Source organism: Bombus vosnesenskii, unplaced genomic scaffold (genome assembly GCF_011952255.1).
Source record: "Bombus vosnesenskii isolate JDL3184/JDL3185 unplaced genomic scaffold, Bvos_JDL3184-5_v1.1 scf7180000013314, whole genome shotgun sequence".
NCBI lineage: Eukaryota > Metazoa > Arthropoda > Insecta > Hymenoptera > Apidae > Bombus > Bombus vosnesenskii.
Genome location: NW_022882960.1, coordinates 7,180,652 through 7,196,820, shown reverse-complemented (window position 1 = coordinate 7,196,820; position 16,169 = coordinate 7,180,652). Strand labels below are relative to the sequence as shown.

Genomic DNA, 16,169 nt, shown 5'->3' with positions numbered 1-16,169 from the left:
TTATTATCTTGTTAATTGACCGCTTTTATCCCCACTATATTTGACAAATATTTAGGCGCGTAATTCTAGCATTATACGTGTTGAGTTGTTCAAAAGATTCGTAGCTGTTATCATTTTCTATTAAATAATGAAACATTCAAATAAATACTGTTTTTAGTTGGACATTAAAAAGAATTAGGTAGGAACATTGAAAATTCGTTAATAAAATAGATTTTTCTCGCATATAGTATAGTCTCATTATTATTTATAGCATCTGCAAAGTAATATAGTTTAATTTGGAGTAAATGAGGGATATGTAATTGTTAAATCAAATAATACAATTTTATTAATTCTAAATTAAATATTATTCTTTTTCTTCTCTCCACTTGTATAAACTCAAAATTGCGAACAGTGTTGAGTTTCTATTGGTTATCGTACCTATTCTATTAACCGTATTGCTGTAGATATCTGTAATGTGAGGTTTATAGCTAGCATCGGAATGTATTGCACATGAATGAACGCAACAAATTATCTTATCAGTATTGATAACGTTCGGACAGGTTGGCAAAATTGAACGATATTGCAGAAGAATAAGACAAGTTTTTAATAGTGCATCGAGATGGCAACTGACGGCAGAAGACGCGTCGCATTAATTACTGGTATTACCGGACAAGTAAGGTTGCCATTTCATACTTTGTTGATATATACTGGCTCAAGACTGTATTTGGAACTTATCATAGAAAATATTTATGTATCTATTACACGTGTTTCGTAAAACATCTTGAAATTTCATTGTGATAGAACACTATCTTTCATAGATACGTGTTAATTTTTTGTATTCTGTTTGGGAATTATATTATCTCAATTTGTTATATTACTATGTTTTCTTTCTAGGATGGTTCCTATTTAGCTGAATTCTTATTGGAAAAAGGATACGATGTACATGGTATAATTAGGAGAGCTAGTTCTTTTAATACTGCCCGAATTCAACATCTTTATGCAGATCCAAAATGCCACCGCCAAGGCAGAATGAAGCTTCATTATGGTGATATGACAGATTCCAGTAGTTTAGTTAAAGTGATTAGTTCTGTGCAACCAACAGAGATTTATAATCTTGCTGCTCAAAGTCATGTCATGGTACACATCTATTTTTGAAACTGTATTTTATGATTATTTATAAGAGTTTATTTAGCAATGTATTATTATGTTTTCATAGGTAAGTTTTGAAGTAAGTGAATATACTGCTGAAGTAGATGCAGTAGGAACAGTTAGATTATTAGATGCAATACGTACTTGTGGCCTTGAAAAATCTGTAAAATTTTACCATGCGTCAACATCTGAACTTTATGGCAGAGTAACTCAAGTACCACAAAATGAAAAAACTCCATTTTACCCTCGTTCACCGTATGGTGATTACATATAAATATTATCTTATGTTTAATTTTATATATTTTAAAATAACATTAATTTGAATATTAAAAATTTCAGCTTGCGCAAAATTATATAGCTTCTGGATTGTGGTAAACTATAGAGAAGCATATAATATGTTTGCATGTAATGGTATATTATTTAATCATGAAAGTCCTCGTAGAGGAGAGAACTTTGTTACAAGAAAAGTAACTAGATCTATAGCGAAGATACAGTTAGGTTTACAAGATGTTCTTGAACTAGGAAATTTAGATGCTAAACGAGATTGGGGACATGCAAAAGATTATGTTGAAGTAAGAGAAACATATATTATTCTTTATAATACTGGAAATATTTAGAAAGTTTCTTAAAATCTGTATACTTTACAGGCAATGTGGTTGATGTTGCAACAGCCAATTCCGGATGATTATGTTATAGCAACAGGAGAAACGCATAGTGTTAGAGAATTTGTGGAGGCAGCATTTCTATATGTAGGTCGTACTATTAAGTGGGAAGGTGAAGGTATAAACGAAATAGGACAGGATGCACAAACAGGACAAGTATTGGTTAAAGTAAATCCTAAATACTTCCGTCCGACGGAAGTCGTAAGTATTAATTATATGTAACAGTAACTACACAGTATTGTAACATTATAGATTAATTATAAATATTTGCTTGTACAGGATGTACTTTTGGGTGATGCTAATAAAGCGAAGGAAAAAATTGGCTGGAAACCTACTGTTACGTTTGAGGTATTTAATTATTAAAAAACTTGATACTAATATTTATAATAAATATAAATATATCCATACATATAGTAAATATTTATATTTATATATAATAATATATAATAATATATAAATATAAATATAGTATTAAGAAGTATTATTTTAGGGTCTTGTAAAGGACATGATGGATTCTGATTTAGAACTAATGAGAAAAAATTCAAATGCCTGAAATCATTGTTTATTGATGATAAGAAGTTGATAAGGGAGAAGCTGAAATTATCAAGATGAAGATATGATAGAAGTTAATGCATTTTTAAAATACATTCTATGTCTCCATGAGACAATAATATTTAAAGTAGGTTTACTACATTATAAGAAATTCTAATATAATATATATTCTTGGGTCAGACATAGATGAGCTTTCTACTACTTAAGATACAAAAAAAAATAGCTCTTTTTAGTTTATTGATATGTACTATACACATGTGAATACTAAATATTATTTAATTTCATTAGGTATAATCTCCATATACCATATATTTTGTAAAAGAATCGTCATAGATTTGTTATTACTCGTTTGCTGTTATGCTTTAAAAACTACATTCTAGAAGTTAAAAAATTATTCAACTTAAAAAAACATTTAATTGCTGAAAGATAGCACAATTCTTGTATACAACAAGTCTTCCTTGTACACACACTATAATTTTGTATATAATGTACCATATTTTAGATTAATCGTTAAATAATACTTTTAATCTTTATACGCAACATGCGATATATAATTAGAAAAATAAGCACATTTTTGTAATAAACAGCATTTATTTTATATTGTATTCAAGAATTTTCGATAACCTTAATTCAGTATATCGAATAGGTATACAATAACAATATCAAATCAATTATTTATTTATTTTACAATTAATTATTTTTATATTAAAAATGCATAGTTCCTACACATTTAAATAGGAGATTCGTTTGTGGATTTTCGCAAGATATTCTCGATCGTAAACATCATCGACTTTACACAATGTCCTTGAGCTTGTTCAGCATTTTTCTCAATTGTTTCACATCTCTGTTCATCTTTTTCCTTGCGTGTCAAATTGGATATGATTTCTGGCGAAACCTAAAATAACAAGGTATAAATTTACAAAAAAAATATAATCATCTTCCACATCATCTAAAAATTATTCCAACACTTGGATCAAGTAGACCCAGTTTCTTTTTAAGAAGGCATTGTAAGAAGCTCTGAAACCAAATTCGAAAACTAAAAAAGAAGAAACAAAGAAAAATGGAAAAAAGGAGTGAAAAAGAAAAAAGAAATAGTAAAATAAAATTTTTTAAAGATACAACTCAATTTGATTTTGCATACCGAGACCACCGTGTGATGCTGTTCCTGTTTATCCTGCGTCAATCCTCGTTGCCTCCTCATCCTTCTTCTTCTATAATTACCATGCTCGAACATCTCACTTGCAGAAGGATCTAAAGTCCAGTAGCTTCCTTTACCAGCTTGATCTTCCCCATTATCGTTTCCAATCACTTTATCCCTTGGTATCTTCACAAAGCAATCGTTTAAACTCAGATTGTGCCTTATACTGTTCTGCCATCCTTGACGATTTTCTCTGTAATAAGGAAACCTATCCATAATGAATCTGTAGATCCCTGAAAGGGTGAGTCTTTGTTTAGGCGAAGAATTGATTGCCATGGCTATTAAAGCGATGTATGAGTATGGTGGTTTCTCATAGCGTGGCTGTGGTTTGTATCTTAGTAGAGGAAGGTCCCACGAAAGAGGCACGCTCCTCGTGGTCAACACATCCGGGACTAAGTTATAGCAGCTTGGTAGAGGACACATGGTTGGAAATGTTTCTTCTGTGCTCCAAAATTCGTAACTTCTGCGTAGATCGCAGTTGTAGATCTTCGACAAGGAGCAGGGGTGGTTTTGGTAGCTGTTTGGCTCCATTAGAAGATGGAATGATCAAAACATTTGATGTTCGTGCACTTTCTTATATTGTTATCGATATTTCTTCAAGTTATAAGGGACCGAAATTAGAATTTTTATTATTATTTGGATTTTTAGGATTAAAACTGAATTCTTTATTATTTGGAGTATTGGATTTTTTTAGAAGCCTATTATAAAATTGAAATCTTTGTAGTTTCATACAATTTCACTATCTCCTTCCTCTCTTCATGTTCTTATGCGTTATCCTCGTCGATCTTCGTTCTCATCGTCATTACCAGTGCCATTGTCTAAATTTTCAAAAGTCGTTTCAAGACTGTGATTCACACAGATACAATTTCACAAGTAAATAGCCTAAATCGCAAGCACTTCGTTCTCTGTGTCCACTTCTTTTGTCTTCAAGGACCAACAAGATCCAAGAAAATCCTCGAGTACCTCTACAGTCGAACCATGCATTCTTTCAGATTGAACAATCACCTAGAGAGCACTTCACAATCATTCACAATTAGTTTTATGATCTAATATCGTAATTCAACACTAAAAATTATAATTCAATTGTTCAACACCAAGAAGAAAATTTATGAATAATTGAACCGTTCAGGGAGGAAAGTAGTACAATAACAGTACAATGACAATATCTTCAAAAAATTAATGAAGTTAATTCCGTAACGCATTGTGGGTGGTATATAATCGCATGTATGTAATTTCGGTTTCCGCAGAATATCGGAAGGTAAACAAATTGGCCAAACTGAAGACATCCAACGCAAAGTAAACGAAAGAGGTCGATTTACGTCTTCCGTCCACAATATTAATAAACTTAAACTTACATATGTAAAGAAATAATACAAAATTTTCTTATATCATCTACCTAATTAAAAGAGAGACACACTTGTGTCATTTTTCCACTGATATCCTCAATTGTACTTCTTAATAAAAATAATTACTTTTGCTGATTGCTTAACTTGCTTTGTTAAAATGACACGACTGGTTCTTCTAGGTGTTAAACGTTGTATAATGCTTTTAAGATTGGAAACACTGAACCGCCTCGAACTGGTTCGAGTTCGTATACGTCGATGACTGACTACGATTTGCGGCTGGTTAGACCAATTCTCTAACGAAGGGTGTTTAATTTGACTCGGAGATTCAGAGGATGGACCAGCTCCGCCCATCGTGGCTTCCTGGAGGTACGTCGTTCGCGCGTTTTCAATGCGAGGGAGGCGTCGCGTTACCTATCTGAGACCCGTGGGTACATGTTTTATTGCTATTTACACATATGCTGTCCCAACACCCACGCCGGCAGTAAACGAGCCGATATGTAAACAAAGTTGCGGTAATTATACCGAAACCGTGCCGCTTCTTGGAACCGCTCTTGTCTTCCTCTTCTGTGCTCGCCACCCTCTCTTCCACGTTAGCGGGCCACGGTGACTTTGACTAGGGGAAAAACCGTCAAGTCACCCCTTTTCCAACGAAGTTTCGCGATTCACTTTCTGCTGGACTAGAAAGTAACGTTATAATTAATATTGGAACTATCGTATGTCTGAACTACCAACTGCTAACTACTAATTATTATAAATTTGGAAAATTTGTAAGTGAGTTAGGTATAAATTTTGTATCAATGAAATCCAGATTATACGCATACAATCTTATTAAAATCTATCTTATTAAGAATTTATCTTAGTAAATTCTAGATCTATAAAAGTTGTATGTGAAAGTTAAAATTGTATTATGAATAATTTAGATCTACATGTTTCAGGTTTATCATATTTTTGTTTAAGATAAAATTGTATTATAAATTTTATTATTTATAATCATCCTATATAATTATATTACCTATAATCGGTCAAATTAAATATCCTTTAAACAGAAGCTATCTATGTTTTCCTATTCTACTTTTATAGATCTATTTTACAATTGAGACAAAGCGTTATCAATAAAGGTTAACTTTTATCAATGCAGCTATTAAACGAAGATATGTTCTTCACTTATCTTTGACTTGCTTTTACTAGGTTTGTTTCCACATTCTTCTTAATGCTTTTATTATCTCATTCTTAGCGATCATTAGTTGTCAGCATGCTGTTGTTACTAAAACAGATCAATATCAAGATCTTCTATTATAAATACTCCTACTTTTATTATATTCAAATATTTCTCTAAATTTTATAAAACCTTGATTCCTGAAGATTATCTAAAAAACTATCATCACATGAAATAACATTCTGCCGGTAATTTTTAACGATCCAGTAACTTAAAAATATTTCTTTCAATCGTGCTTTTGAAGAGGCCAAGCTACAGCTACGGCCGTAACCGAAGATGAAGAGATTGAGGGAAGAAACGTCGTTATTTGTTTGTTCGCCGTTTCTGGTGCCGTCCTTCGAGCTTCGTTCCATCTTGAAATATTAAGAAACAAATCACCGTGGATCTGACGGCGGAAGGAACCGGCGGATTAGCGTATTCAAAGCTCCAAAGTACCTTGGTCTCGTATCCCGGGCATCCTCGGTATGTTCTTCGAAAACAACCAGAATTGTCTTCGTGGTGTTAATCCTGCGCCCCTGTTTTCCGTTCCTTAAATCATCCCGATGGTATAAGTAAAGAAAAACATTTACAGAAGCTGCGGCAGATGGTAAAAATAATTTTCGTCTGAAAGAAAGTACATTTCTATTTTTTATTTAATACTATTATATTTTTTTATATTTATATTTTCTAGTTTTATCGGAATATTTTTAATTTTTTTTTATTATTTTTAAATTGACATAGTAGTATATGAAATATACTACTATAATATATAAAATTCCTGTAAAAGATTTTTAATTAATTTCATTTAAAGTCAAGACTTATTATCTACTCATTCAAATTTTAGATCAAAATATTGAGTAGTTATTTTTCCAGTTATAGCAAATTTTTCTAAACCATATATAATTTAGGTAGGAGTATAGGAATTTCAACTGCCATTAGAAGAAACTTTTAAAGAATTTCTTTATATAATATTTTAAAGAAGAACGTAAAGATATAAAAATTCCTATGAGCGTTTTTCGGTGATTGGGCTGGGAAGAAAGATTTTTTCTTATGTTTTATTTACAGGATCGGGCAACCGCAGAAGCCTTTCCTCTTTATCGGCGATACTGCCCCGCAAGCGCAGGCGGTCTTGTTTGCGGATCGTTTCGTTTTACTGCCCAGTATCCGCTCGAATCTAAACAATCGTTCCTTATTGACAAAATCGGCGGGCGTCTGCGGCTTAGCCAGTTTCGGATTGTTGCTTCTGCGACGTTTTACGAGTGTGGGAAAATTCACAGCGCGAGCCAGAACCACGTCGTTCCGGTAAACCATTTCGCCTCAGGGCCCCGGCTAAATCGCAAAAAATAAACGAACAGTCCCTCGTGGTGGTGAATTTTCTTGGAAATAACGAGCATCGCTATCTTGCTGCGGTTATATCAGACCTTGAAAACGGACAACGCGATCGAAGAATCTGGTAATCGAATTTTTTTTTTGGCCATTAATAGTTAAGTGGTTTGTTTGTAATTAACATAGCGAATGTCGTGAATTTGAAGTTTAATAAGTATGATACGGTGCAAAACGAATTTCTGTAACTGTCTTAATTTATTTAGTTCGTCCTAATTTTCATTCATTCAATGTTGGGTTCCATTTCATGCAATCAGCCTTTTCAAATGATTTGCTTGTTATTTTGTAAAGTCCTTTAATATCCATGCCATTGCTGCTGGATTATCCTTTGGTACCTGCATGATGAAGTAATTTTTATATAACATCTTTATATGAAATAATTATATTTATATAGAATAATCAATTATAAAGGATGTTTCATAACATGTGGGACTAACTTCAATGATAAACAGAGGGTACGAATGACAAGTTATGAAACAACCTGAATGGTTAGATTTCTTATTTACCATGTGTCCGGCTCTGTTGACCCAGTACATAGAGAAATTGCCATAAGACTTTACATAGCCTTCGATGATGTTCTCTACTACCAAGGGAGCTCTGTCGGACCTGTGCCAGGAATTAGCGTCTTTCCACTGCATCTTTTCAACCCAGCGTAGAGTGCCTGCATCGTTGTGTCAATATTATACTTTACGTAGTTATCGCAAAAATTATAGTTCTTTGAAAGTGATGCAAAACGATTGCGCAGAAATGTATATTACATTTTTTATAAATAGTTTTTACATGAAATGTTTTTCATAATTTTGCAGTATTCTTTCTTTTTTCATTATTCTACTATTAAATCAAGGAATTGAAGAGATGTTAAGGTGATTATTTTAGAAATGAAGATACCTGGAGTGTCAACGATGAGGTCCATATGACCACTGATTACCACAACCTTTAGTTTAGTTTCGTTCAACAAACTTTCCACTAGAAAAACAAATTCGATATTAATTGATTAAGATTCTCTATTATTTGTAGAGAATGGTGTTTGTTTGACAGTTGCACATAGCGGCGACATTGTTTTGCTCGGAGTTTATTTATTATTACATTATGTATGTCCTAACGATGTTGATACTCCGAGGCAAAACAACAACATGATTCGAATTGTCCTCTAGCTCATGTGCCGCTACATATTCTTAATGTTTCTATTATCTATTAGACAGCACCTATATGGATAACAGGCTTCATGAAATCTTCTCTTAATTTGCTGAACACCAGACTGGATTGGGTGCTATGATTAGAAGGTAGATTAAGGCTTTTTTTTACAGGGCCGTTCATCAGCTTGCTTAAGGATTCCTGGCTGAAGATGGAATATTCTAAAACGATCAAATAATTCTTAAAAATTATCGTCCTGTATAATAAATTAATATTAATATTATTATATATCGTTATGTATGGATCATTGACAATTATATTAAATAATAAATTATATTTTTACCTTGAGCAAATGTTGGTTCTGACACAAGCCTTTGCATAAGGGAGAGTTGATTGCTATCGGGTTCTATTTTCGTTAGAATGTTATAGAAATCGATATTATTAGTAACTTCACCAATCACTCCTTCGGTATAGCTCCACAGCTTGGTTGCGTTTGTCCATCTTTTGCTATCTACGGCCTCTTTTGTTCGTAGAGCTGCTTTGTTGATCTTCTCATAGCCGTCAGTGTCTACCATACCCTACAAAAATATTTTGCCAATTAATATAAAAAATGGATAGTGTATAGATGATGTAAAAACTGAAAATATAACTGATAACATTAAAGAAGGTTTATCGTACTGTGGCGAGTAAAAAGGGCGCCCAAGTCATCACGGAATCAATGGGGGAGATCCAGGCGTCACCAAGGGCTACACCCTTCAAGTTACTCTTAATTTTTTCTTGTTGTTGTGCCTGTAATTTTAAAAAGAAAGATGAAGCAATGGTAAAAGGAACATGCATGCAAAAGTCGGATATTAAATAAAATAATTTAATTAAAATATATTACCTTACCTTGTACCATGAAAGAGCAAATTCTGCACCCATTTTTCCTCCATAAGACTCAGTGGTGATATATGTGGGCACATCAGCGAATTCCGGTAGCTGTTTCAAGAAACCTTTTATACATTCCAAGAGATCGTGTGCGATCTCTGCATTCGTTGTCGTATATCCTCCTGGCGTAGTGGTATAACTGAAGCCCGTGCCGACTGGGTTGTCGATGAAGAGAACGTTGTAATCTTTCACCTGTGAATGTTTCAATATTTATTTATGATATTTATATTTACTTAATTACTCTTAAAGCTTCAAGAAATTATTTCAGAGATATTTTTATTAACATTTTTTTAACTAACTTTCCGTGTACGTAATGAAAATACTAAATGTAATATTAATAATAATCTTCGATAGACTTTTATAAAAAATTCTATGGTTTGTCGGAAATATTGATTTATAAAGAAAGTATATATATACTTATATAACATATCAATCTCTAGTTTTAATGTTACATTAAAACTGTTCAAACCGTGAGAGCATTGTACCGAAGAAGATTAATTTCTTTTTAATCACGACTAGATTATGAAACTGGACATCTATTTACTTTATCAATGATTTAATTTCATTTGACGAATTTCAAGTTAACACCGATATCGGGGCTTGCTTAGATGGAACACGATAAAACAAGAAAGAAAGATCGACCAAATCGATAAGTTTTAACTCATGTTAAAGTCATCTGTTGACTTTCTGTCCTACCCAAGTGAAATTCCTCGGCTTCAAGTTGACGTCCAGAGGTCCAAGTTCCTCAAAGTTACCATAGGATGTGGAGGATGCCCCGGGTCCACCTTGCAACCAGATGATCAACGGTTTCTCATAGTAGGATGACACATTCGCGGTGGTATAATAAAGCCACCAGAACATATGCGAAGTCGGTCGTACTTTCACGTATCCCCATTCTTGTTCTCCAGGACCAAATCCTTTTTTGGCTGTCGAGTAAAAGCGTTGTTTGATTAGAAGCGTAATCTTTGGCGTATTTGCATAAGAGTTTTAAGGATTTCGTAATTTCTAGTCTAAGTAAACGAAGGATAGATGGTGTTAATATGTTGACGCTACTAAAATTACTAGAAGTGATCATAGTTGCGTTACTTCAAAAAGAAATGCCACATTACAGAATAGCGTGTGGAATATAACTTTAATTCTTTTCTTATTTATTTATTTTTCTTTCTTCTTTGTTGAAGAATATCTGACCTGAATTACAACGACTGAAGAATATGGTGTAAGGAAGTGTAAAGACGAGTAGCTTAAACTATGCAGATTTTAACTTGGATGTCTACGTATATTTGCTGAGCTTTAGAATATGACAGTACAAACAGGAATATTCTTCTGCAGAGTAAACGATTTGGTCACTTTTGCATAACTATTGACAGAACTTTTTCTTTTTTGCGGATAAACGAGTAAATGATATCTCGTAGAACATTAGTGTTTAGTTGTTTGAAAAAATATTTGAAATAAAGTATCTTAATTAGATTGGAAAGATCTAGTTTGAAAATGATAATTTCATAAAACAGGAATTTAAAATAGAAAATGGTGTTGTTGTAGAAATCTAATAAATAGGATATACATATTTATACTTAAATATCATATTTTATTAGCACCATATCTTAATACATAACAACATCCTACTATATCTTGAAGCATATTTACAGTATAGGTACTATTATATATTGCTATTATATGTACATGTTATACATTATTATATATAATATATATAATAAATATATACTTAAATATAGTACCTATATTATACTTATCCAGATTATACTTACAAAGGGCTTCGGAAGCGAAGCACAGTGTTACAAGCAGGAGTGTCAAGAACTTCATCATTGTTGCTTGAATAACGGACAATTAAAGACTGAACGTTTATACCAGGAATCTCGACAGGATGGTCTTATCTACCATTAGCGAGCGATTGATTAGATATACAGGGACCGATTAAACCCGCTGTTTAAGGTTTCCACATTTTTCGGTGACCCAATCTGCTGCAATCGAACGGGGTGATTTCCTATTAATGATATCCCATTAATTCCTTCCACTCGAAGGATTTTGTAAATGATTACCATCCTCCTCAGGTGATCGCACTAAGCTCATCAGCAAGTCACAAGCGTATAAATACCTCGCCTTACATGTTGTTATTTTGTTTCCCGTTAGTCGATTCTGTCGAATTGTACGCGACTCTCCAACTGCTATTCGGGACATCAAGCTGGTTTCCAGAAATATTTAAAAATAATGATAATAAAAAAAAAAGAGGAAAATAGGGACGAGTACCGCTTTCACGAACGAAATGTAAATAACAGTTATTCCGTGTGTACCAGTTCTGTGCAACAGGTTTTACGGTTTTCTGACTTTTTAAGTAATTTTTTAACTCCTGTTTAACATCTATATATTTTTCCTTGATATTTTCTGGAACGTCGTCTTATACTTTTTTTATGTTAAACATTTTAATTTTAACTGATTAATTTCTTCATAAAAGAATCGATCAATTTTACTAGTTGAACGAATAATAATTTACTTTTTATTTCTTTTCGATATCTTCAATCAAAAAAACGATAAATTAGCGATTTTCTATTTTGTACGGGCGAAACAATTGATTATTATGATTGGTAGATCAACTATAGCTATATAAATAATTATTGTGAAATCAAGCCATCCCGTCGAAGGTCAAGTTTACGGAGAATTTAAGAAAGAAACCTGAAGAACTCGCTAGTTTCTTGATTTCGATATCATTGATGTAACTCGTAATACTTGTATCTATGTGTTAGAGATGTATGGAACAGGAATTGCGGCTGATTTCTGTGTCAACGCTCCAGAATGTGGACATAGATACGAAATCTCATAAAAACACGCATTTGTCGATTTAAGCTATCGGATGATTTATTACCTATCAGAAATTCTATTATTTATGAAATTTGTTTCTTCCTGGGAAAATGTTTCCGGCATAAATACGATGGAATTCTTAAAATTTCCCCAACTAGCATTTTGGATCCACTTTTATACGCGTTTATCTACGATGAGCCTTGTTACCTTTATTATTGATTTAGTCATATGATTATTTTATTAAATACATTATGTTATTATTATATTATTATTCAGTCTACTATTCATATCAATATATATTATATTATCATACCACTATTAAGACTTTTCCTAAGAATTTCTTCAAACTCTATTATTGCGAAATGCATGTTTTCACTCTATAATAATCTCAACAATCTTTCTCGTGAGTCGAAATTTCTTAAGGCTACAAGCAAAAGTCACAGTCATCCACACAAACATTAGTTTGTTAACCAATTAACACATTCATCTCTGCCGCACAACGGTGAAATTTCATTTCCGTTTTCCCTCCTTCAAAACATTCTTTTCTTATTCTTTCCGTGCTCGGGTCGCAGGTTTTCATTCGCCTTTGTTGTCGAGACTGATCTCATTTGCATAACGTAGGAAAGATAATACAGAATCCGAAGAAGAATGGAGAAAGACGATGAAGTTGTTAGAAAATTTGAGAATGATGTTTAATTAGTGAATAGTACTTTCAAGTGTAAAACAATACGAGCTGCTCGGAAATGGAAGAATTCTGATCAGTGATGATATTTAGAAATATCTGAAGATCTCTGGTTCAAATAGCATCAATACAATTTTTTTTCGTAGAAACCAATTTTTTTTCCTCTAATATTTAGTTCTTCAGTATATGTGTATATAATCTCTACAATTTTTAATATGTGTATGTATAATATGTACGCTGTATTAAAGTATCTTCAATATCTGCAAAGGATTGAAGAGTGAATAAAAAGGAAAAAGATACTTTAGAGAATATGGACAAGCGGACATAAATCTGTACCTATACGTATCTATAGGTACCTATATGCATAGTAAGATAGTGAACAGTTTGTAGAATAAACAGAGATTAATGTACACAGTTTGGTTGAACGAACCTTATTTCTAAGAATAAAGAAACAAAATGATAAGATGGGAATAGCTACCGTAAAACGTTAAACACACACGTGGTTACTATTTCCTATTGATGATTGTTGCCTTCGGTTATCCTTGATCCCTCTTAAAAAGAGAAATCGCGGTTGACCAGTCGATTCGTAGAAAGAGATCCACAATTGCAGGTTCTATGCAAAATTTCGCAAAATTTCCCGGATACCATTACCATTTTCTGTGTCCTCGATGCACATGTAACATGGAACATTGTAGTCGAGGATATTGCAAATATACTTGTTTTTCTTATTCATTATAATTGAGATTTTCTTCTGCTTTTTCTTTTTCGTTTCTTTTTATTATTTGATTTATTGTTAGATATTTACTTAGTATCTTGTGGATTCTGTTGGAATGCAAAGGTATACATATATGTAGTTACTATTTTACGACACGGACGACACGTGTGTACGTGTTACGCAATTTGCTGTGTTACGAAGTTGAAGAAGTGAGGCACGTCGGATCGTTTCGTCGTTAGTCGTTATAGAAATTCTAGTCACGAATCGAACGTTGAACCGTTTCGGAATACAATCTTCTTTCGTATTTCGTTAATCGTAGCAGCTTAATCAGATGGGTGTTCATTCTGAAATTTTACGCATCGTCAGTCTTTCTTTGTTCCAATATTTTTGGTAGCTTTCCTTGATTTTTTTAAATTTTACGGTGTTGTAATTATAAATAAATGTTTCTAGATATATACCTAGTATATATAGATATATGCCTAAAATAGATTTGCCTTATTTCTGACTCTTTGGTTTTCTTTGATAGATAATTACTGAATTTCTTCGTCATGAAGGTGTTACAGACAATAAGTCTTCCAAGGTCGTTAAAGTATATTAAGAAGTCCAGTGGATAACTAAACATACAAAAAAGGTATATTTCCATTCATTGTGTTTCGTTCGACTATCCTTGAAGCTAGCATTGAGAAATATTTTTTTCTTAATCGCACCTCAACGACGAATGCTCGACTGATGACGTTGCCACTTTCCCCTCGTAACTATTTTTCACTTTCAAAGTGCGTACGCGATCGATAGGGAGCATTTCTCCGGCGTTTTAAACATCAATTTACTCGAATTTGTTCAGGGCAACAGCCAAGCGATCGATTATCGTTAATCTTGCTCGTTATGATCGCTTCTATTAAAGAGAAAATAATCAGCAACATTCTTTATCGCAGCACTCGAACTTCTTGACACTTCGATGGCATTTGATTGAATTGTCAACGAGATAATAATTAATCTCATAATAGTCACAATTGAATTGGATTTCGTAGAGTTCGTTGATTTCAGATTTTTAAATACGGGTTGATTGATCGTTAACTTGAAATTTCTTATCACTAGCGTGTTTCTTTTAATTGGAAACATAAGAAATATCTTCTAAGATCTAAAAAGTGATGTTTGTGAGAATTGTCTGGTATGGAAAAGATATCTTTATATTAAATTGTTGAGTTAAGTATCTTAAATGAAATAGTATATTGTATCGGTATATTATTAGTCAATAAAAGATTGACTTAATTTATTTAAATAAAATATTACGTTTTTATGAAATACTACTTTTGTGCTCAATCATTGTTGTGATCGAATAGGAGCTCTCTCATGAATGCAAATGATTAGCTTGTACCTCATCAATACCATTCTATTCTTCAACTCACAGCTATGAGATGACAGGTATGATAAATTGCACTGACGCAGCGCATAGTCTTACTGAAAATATTTATAAATAAGTTCTATGAATTTTCATTTAATGTACATACTATTATCTGAAAATTCTTTGTAATGGTACAAAACAAGCATGGTCATTCTTTCCTCCTACTTTTAAAGCACCAACCTCGTACTATTTAATTTTATTAAATCTTTACCCAATTTATCATCTAAAAATCAGAAAAAGAAATAAACTATCAATCAATAATAATACGTGATAAATAATGCACAAACAGTACCTCCAATAAAGAGGATGTACACGTATTATACAAATTATGGTTGTGGCTTCGCTTCCAAATTGAAAATAATTATCCTTATATAAGTCTCTTCCGGATTCTCTTCAGGAAGAAGCAAACAATTTCGTCCGGGCTCTATGTCGACGTTGAACAAAAAATCGGCAGCTTGCGTAACCACTAGTATTACCCACTATATCGTGAAAGTTCTACCGAGAATTAAGAAAGGAATGAGAAGAAAGTGACAAAAATGATGTGTTTAACGAAATTTTATTTATAAAAATTTTTCTTGCTAACGTTTTTTCGAGTTAAAGTCATAAAACTATTAAAATAATAATTACCATATCTTTGAAAAGCGATACACAGAGAGAAATATTTCCCCCATATCTTGAAGAGGCGCTGGAAGTTTTCTTTCATTGAAGCGTTTATTTGATCGTTTATAGGTGTTTGTATATTTTCAATTCTACAAAAAAGAGAATTTTTATTTGATTTTTACTTCTGAGTGGTAAAAAAGAATGTAGGAAATTAAGAGTCTAATTTTTATACATCTTGTAGTATCTGTTTTACAACCTTCTTGTTGGCCATTTTGAGTGTCCGATAATACCGAATCAATGATAAGATCAATTACATATCGACGCTGAGTATGCAATTAGAAAGATTAGTCAAACCGTGAACGTTCCGTTTGGATAAGTTCAAGTAATAAAGATAATGGAAATAATAGGCAGGATGTGACGATTGAGATAGC

General features: G+C 32.6%; 3 protein-coding genes across 7 annotated transcripts; 1 reads left to right on the top strand and 2 right to left on the bottom strand.

Moving 5' to 3' along the window:
- Window positions 1–92: 92 nt before the first annotated feature.
- On the top strand, window positions 93–7,516 carry LOC117235257 (GDP-mannose 4,6 dehydratase). Of its 5 annotated transcripts, XR_004493644.1 has the most exons (9): window positions 93–178; window positions 540–652; window positions 874–1,116; window positions 1,196–1,388; window positions 1,468–1,700; window positions 1,776–1,991; window positions 2,070–2,138; window positions 5,094–5,252; window positions 7,147–7,516. XR_004493644.1 is itself a non-coding variant. In XM_033497125.1 (7 exons), the coding sequence occupies exons 1-7, from the start codon at window positions 599–601 to the stop codon at window positions 5,181–5,183; spliced, it is 1,098 nt and encodes a 365-aa protein (XP_033353016.1). In that variant the 5' UTR covers window positions 461–598; the 3' UTR covers window positions 5,184–5,498. The 5 variants fall into 5 exon arrangements, 3 of the variants coding, with proteins under 3 accessions (XP_033353016.1, XP_033353019.1, XP_033353018.1); XR_004493643.1 differs by lacking the exon at window positions 93–178 and having other exon boundaries at window positions 461–652; XM_033497125.1 differs by lacking the exons at window positions 93–178; window positions 7,147–7,516 and having other exon boundaries at window positions 461–652; window positions 5,094–5,498.
- LOC117235258 (forkhead box protein I1-like) lies at window positions 2,772–4,071 on the bottom strand. Its single transcript, XM_033497129.1, has 2 exons — window positions 3,484–4,071; window positions 2,772–3,237 (listed from the first exon to the last, which is right to left on the bottom strand). Exons 1-2 carry the CDS (start codon window positions 4,069–4,071, stop codon window positions 3,073–3,075), a joined length of 753 nt encoding a protein of 250 aa, XP_033353020.1. The 3' UTR covers window positions 2,772–3,072.
- Window positions 7,517–7,657: 141 nt separating the features above from the next.
- On the bottom strand, window positions 7,658–11,388 carry LOC117235256 (retinoid-inducible serine carboxypeptidase-like). Its single transcript, XM_033497124.1, has 9 exons — window positions 11,292–11,388; window positions 10,222–10,451; window positions 9,487–9,717; window positions 9,277–9,387; window positions 8,942–9,176; window positions 8,670–8,819; window positions 8,353–8,430; window positions 7,971–8,125; window positions 7,658–7,799 (listed from the first exon to the last, which is right to left on the bottom strand). The coding sequence occupies exons 1-9, from the start codon at window positions 11,347–11,349 to the stop codon at window positions 7,743–7,745; spliced, it is 1,305 nt and encodes a 434-aa protein (XP_033353015.1). The 5' UTR covers window positions 11,350–11,388; the 3' UTR covers window positions 7,658–7,742.
- Between the last annotated feature and the right edge of the window lie 4,781 nt (window positions 11,389–16,169).